Below are 4374 nucleotides of genomic sequence, written 5' to 3' on the forward strand. Positions count from 1 at the left end.
GTGGGATCAGTTAGTGAAATATTTTACGACACAGTCAGACACAAAGCTATTGCTTAAGTAGATGTGTGTGTATCTCAAGCCAGCAGTTTGAAATAAAAACGGCACGTGAGACAGATAGTGATGAATCAGATAACGTTGAAAAAGAAGCTGATGTATCTGTAGGCTCTGGCTCAGCATAACTGAAATAACTGAAGTGAACTGTTTATATGCAAATGGTCAGTTTGCACTCTAATTATATTTTTCATCGCACACGCATAAATCTTACTTACAGTAGCTTATTGGGAATTTGCATTGATTCATCTTCATTTCATTAACTGCTTCCACATAATTGTAAAACTTACCAGACTCTTAACCTTTACCTGCTCCTCTAACCTGAACCTGAGAGAAATTTCCACTAAGACTCTGACCAAATGCTCTGGTCAGGCTATCCATAGAATATTATCCTGTTTAATGGATACCCCTATATATTTTAGGTCAGTATTAAAAATTGGCATTAAAATATATCTGAAGCCTCAGTTGTGCAGGAACTTGTGAATTCCTGTCAGGCTGAATGTGTAAACTCAAGCATTTAAAAAAAATCACAATATGTTTAAATTATTTCATGTGACATATTGTAATGAATCTACATTAAGAACTACATGTTCGACATCATGTTAACCATAGTGGTCACTACAGAGAACAGCTATCTAAAAGCCATTTTCTTGTGCTTCTTGTGGATTTTTATGTTATAAATGCACACAGACCACTGAAGTGGACAATAATGCATCATAAAATACACTACCAACTACTGGCCATCAGCTGCAAATGCAAGAAATTATTTTTGTTAAATCAAATATGGGCGACAGACAAAACAACAGCCGACCGACCCAGACCCTCCTTCTAACTCTTGCAGGTAAAAAAAAATATTGTGACATGACATCAGATGACTGCTAAAGAACAATACTACTGATGGATTATTCAAATATCAACTTTGTATTTGGAGAAAATTACAATTAATCACCTAAAAAATAAAAAAAACAATGTTGTCCTACCTTTTTATGCCTTAACAACAAACAATGGAAAAAATCTTGACACAAAGCATCATAATTCATGCATGAAAGGGTTAATAAAAAACTAGTTACAGAGTATAATGACTTTGTATGACAGTTTAACTACATGCTGCTACTGTGACAGGTGCTAACAAAGGAACCACTTTATATAATTGATCACACAAAGTATTGACATGTTGACTGAGGACAGTTTTAAACTTGATTTTACAACCTGAGTTGAAGCAGAAGATATAACTGTCCAAGAGTTTGGTGACCTTAGTGAGTTTTAGCAATGTGTTCGCCAACAAGCTGTTTGCTGGAAACCTGGCAGTAGATGCTTCAGTGAAGGATAATCTGTCTCAGGTTGTCAAGTTGAGTTTAATGAATGTTTTCACATACTGGTAGCTCTTCCATGTTTTAACCTTGTTTTAACCATGTTTTAATCGACCAAATTTAAAGGAATCCTACAAATCTTCAGCTCACTTTGCTCTTTACTTTGTCATGAAAACATTTGGACTGAAACTGACAGAGCAGCCAGAAATAAAAACTGTCTGACGTACAGAAAACTGGAGAGCCGTGGATCAGATGTAAGGGGCGGTCCAGCCAGCCTGGAAGAGACCCATGTCCTGTGGTTGGACAGATCGGTGTCCGTCCTATGATTGGACAGATCGGTGTCCATCCTGTGATTGGACAGATCGGTGTACGTCCTGTGATTGGTGGCTTCCTGTCCAGCAGGAAGTTGTGAACAGAGTTTAAAAGCTGCTGCAGGACTGCAGACATTCACAGGAATCTGGACCAGCAATGGCTCTGCTGAAGGTTCTGCTGCTGCTGGGGCTGGGTGAGTTGGACACACTGGAGACACTGGAGACACTTCCACTGGTTCCAGGGAGGCTGCTCCTCTCTGTGACTCTCAAACTTCCCTCTGACTCTGTTTCAGACCGAAACTGTGATGCTTTTTAATCTTTAACTGTTTATCCTTTTTCTGTTCCAGCCACCATGTTTGTACCTGGTTTCTGAATAAAATCCTTCTTTTTCTTCTTCAGGTGTTTCAGTGAACTCAGATGTTTCTCTGCAGAAGAGAATCATTGGAGGTCATGACTGTAACAACAACGAGCGTCTTTATCATGTAAGAATCACTGCTAATGGTCATTTTGTGTGTGGAGGATCTCTGATCCACCCTGAGTGGATCCTGACTGCAGCTCACTGCTGGCTGCAAGGACGGTGAGAAAGAAACAAGACAGTTTTATCTGCAGATGATCAGGTTTTCTGTGTGTTCATTAAAATCTAACCTGTTCCGCAGGACTATGGCAGCAATGCTCAGAGTTCATCCACGGGGTCAAAGGAATCCTCAGCAGGACGATCAGATAATCCAACCCAACCAAAACTACCGGGTGGTTTATACTGACAACGGCCAGCAGCATGACATCATGCTGATGAGGCTTCAGAGACCAGTAACAAATGTCAATCCTGTCCCGCTGCCAGACTGCAGAAATCGTCCTCAAAAGTAAGTCTATCTCTGATCAAAAACATGACTTCAGGTTTTCTGTCTCCACTCCTCCAGTCCTGCTGCTTCTGCTTCAGCACACCTGAGTCAGGTAATCAGGCCACCAGCAGAACCAGAACCCGTTCAGCTCAGGTGTGTTGGACCAGAGACACATGTAATGGACACAGGACACTGAGGACTGGAGGAGGATGAAGTCCTTCTTGGATTTATTTTCTGTTCTTTCTTTGTTCTTCATAATTAATTTTCTATATCTTGTATTTTTACATTTTATTCTTATTGTGTTTTAGAGGTGATTCTGTTGAGCTGGCAGGAGAGGGAGCAATGACAACCGGCTCATTTTATGGAACATTGAAAACCTTCATTTCTGGAAAAATGAAATCCTCCCCCATGTATGAGAGAGGTGAGAGAAATGTTGAAGTTATGAGAATAAAATCTTTGTTTCTGTCTCTACAGAGAAGGTGGAGAAAAGGACATGTTTATGATTCTCATGTTTCTCTACAGTGACCAATGCTCCTATTCCACCACATCTTCAGTGTGTCGACATGACAGTTGATGACTGTTCATCTTGTCTCCAGAATTATGAAGGGCACAATCGTAGATTCTGTGTTCAAGAGGCGGGCAAGGATTCTTCTCCTGTAAGTTGGTGTCTTTAATTTCTCTGAACATTGAATAGAAGCTTTCTCAGTTTTACAATATAAATATTTATTTTCCCACAGGGCGACTCTGGTGGAGGAGTGACCTTCAAAGGGAAGATTTATGGTGTGATTGCTGGAAGTAACAACCATTATGCATGTGCCATATCAGCTTTCATTATGGATGTGTGTGAATACATAGATTGGATACGTCAAACAACTGGGCTTGTTAAAACATAAACTATCATGAAATAAAATTCTCATCAAATTTCCTCTGATATAATTTTATATTTGTATCTTCATCCGTTTGTTCCAGGTTTGTAGAATTAGGATGGATTAGTAGTTTTGTTTTTTCTCACCTGACCTTGACCTCCCTGTGAGAACCAATAATGGAGCTTTTCTTTGTCTCAGAAATGGAAAATAAATCAATAAATGCATGAAAAAGAAACATTTCCTGGTTGATTGTCTTTACATTCTTGGTTCATTTTGTCCAGTTGATATTTTCCCTGAAATTAATCTAGTTTTAGATGAGTCATGAGTTTTAGATCACATAAAGTTGAACACCAGAAGTAATTTATTCATTTTTTGTCTTTATTTTACATCAGAAATGAACATGCAGCATCTAAACTCTGAAATTACTATTCCTGATTTAGTTCTAGAGAAATTTAAACTATGTTCTCTAGAACTATGTCTGTTCGAAATTAAATAAATAAATAAGACAAAAGAGCTGTAAACAAAAATAATGAAACAGAATTCACATAATACAATTAACACATAATAAAATCCAAATAACTTAAAAATACTAAAAAATAGTAAAGATACAAGTTCAATAATTAAAAAAAGTTTTAAAGTCAAAATTTGGAATGAAAGACGTTTTAAGAAAATATGTAAAAACAGGTAAAGCTAATTAATGGCAACTTCTGGTTGCCACAAATTTAATATACAAAATTATTGTAGAAACTTTTCTTCTATTGCAGTTAATCAAAGTGTCATTGGCTTTGGATGTTTCATCTTGGATCTTGGATGTCTCATCCTGGACAGTGGCTCTCACACTCACTAGTCCTCTGCCTCCGTCCTTACGGCTCGTGTACAGTCTCAGGGTGCTGGATTTGGGGTGGAACCCTCCATGCATGGTTAGTAGCTTCTGAGTCTTAACATCCGTGGCCTTCATCTCTTCCATGGGCCAGCTAATTATTCCGGCAGGGTATCT

The 4374-nt window shown here is 38.4% G+C and overlaps 1 protein-coding gene across 1 annotated transcript; it reads left to right on the forward strand.

The window, feature by feature from the left end:
• The first annotated feature begins 1653 nt into the window (after nt 1-1653).
• On the forward strand, nt 1654-3612 carry LOC106952490 (cationic trypsin-3-like). Its single transcript, XM_015040636.1, has 6 exons — nt 1654-1866; nt 2072-2249; nt 2329-2532; nt 2820-2932; nt 3034-3167; nt 3249-3612. Exons 1-6 carry the CDS (start codon nt 1830-1832, stop codon nt 3402-3404), a joined length of 822 nt encoding a protein of 273 aa, XP_014896122.1. The 5' UTR covers nt 1654-1829; the 3' UTR covers nt 3405-3612.
• The last annotated feature ends 762 nt before the right edge of the window (nt 3613-4374 follow it).

The sequence above is a fragment of the Poecilia latipinna genome, unplaced genomic scaffold (assembly GCF_001443285.1).
Source record: "Poecilia latipinna isolate Pla-1442-1.1 unplaced genomic scaffold, P_latipinna-1.0 Scaffold31, whole genome shotgun sequence".
NCBI lineage: Eukaryota > Metazoa > Chordata > Actinopteri > Cyprinodontiformes > Poeciliidae > Poecilia > Poecilia latipinna.

What these genes read in the sequence shown, in the direction of transcription:
- LOC106952490 (XM_015040636.1), top strand. Translation starts at nt 1,830, where the DNA reads ATGGCTCTGCTGAAGGTTCTGCTGCTGCTGGGGCTGG. An exon ending in CACTGCTGGCTGCAAGGACG is followed by an intron (nt 2,250 to 2,328) that starts GTGAGAAAGAAA and finishes CCTGTTCCGCAG; the next exon opens with GACTATGGCAGCAATGCTCA. An exon ending in CGGGCAAGGATTCTTCTCCT is followed by an intron (nt 3,168 to 3,248) that starts GTAAGTTGGTGT and finishes ATTTTCCCACAG; the next exon opens with GGCGACTCTGGTGGAGGAGT.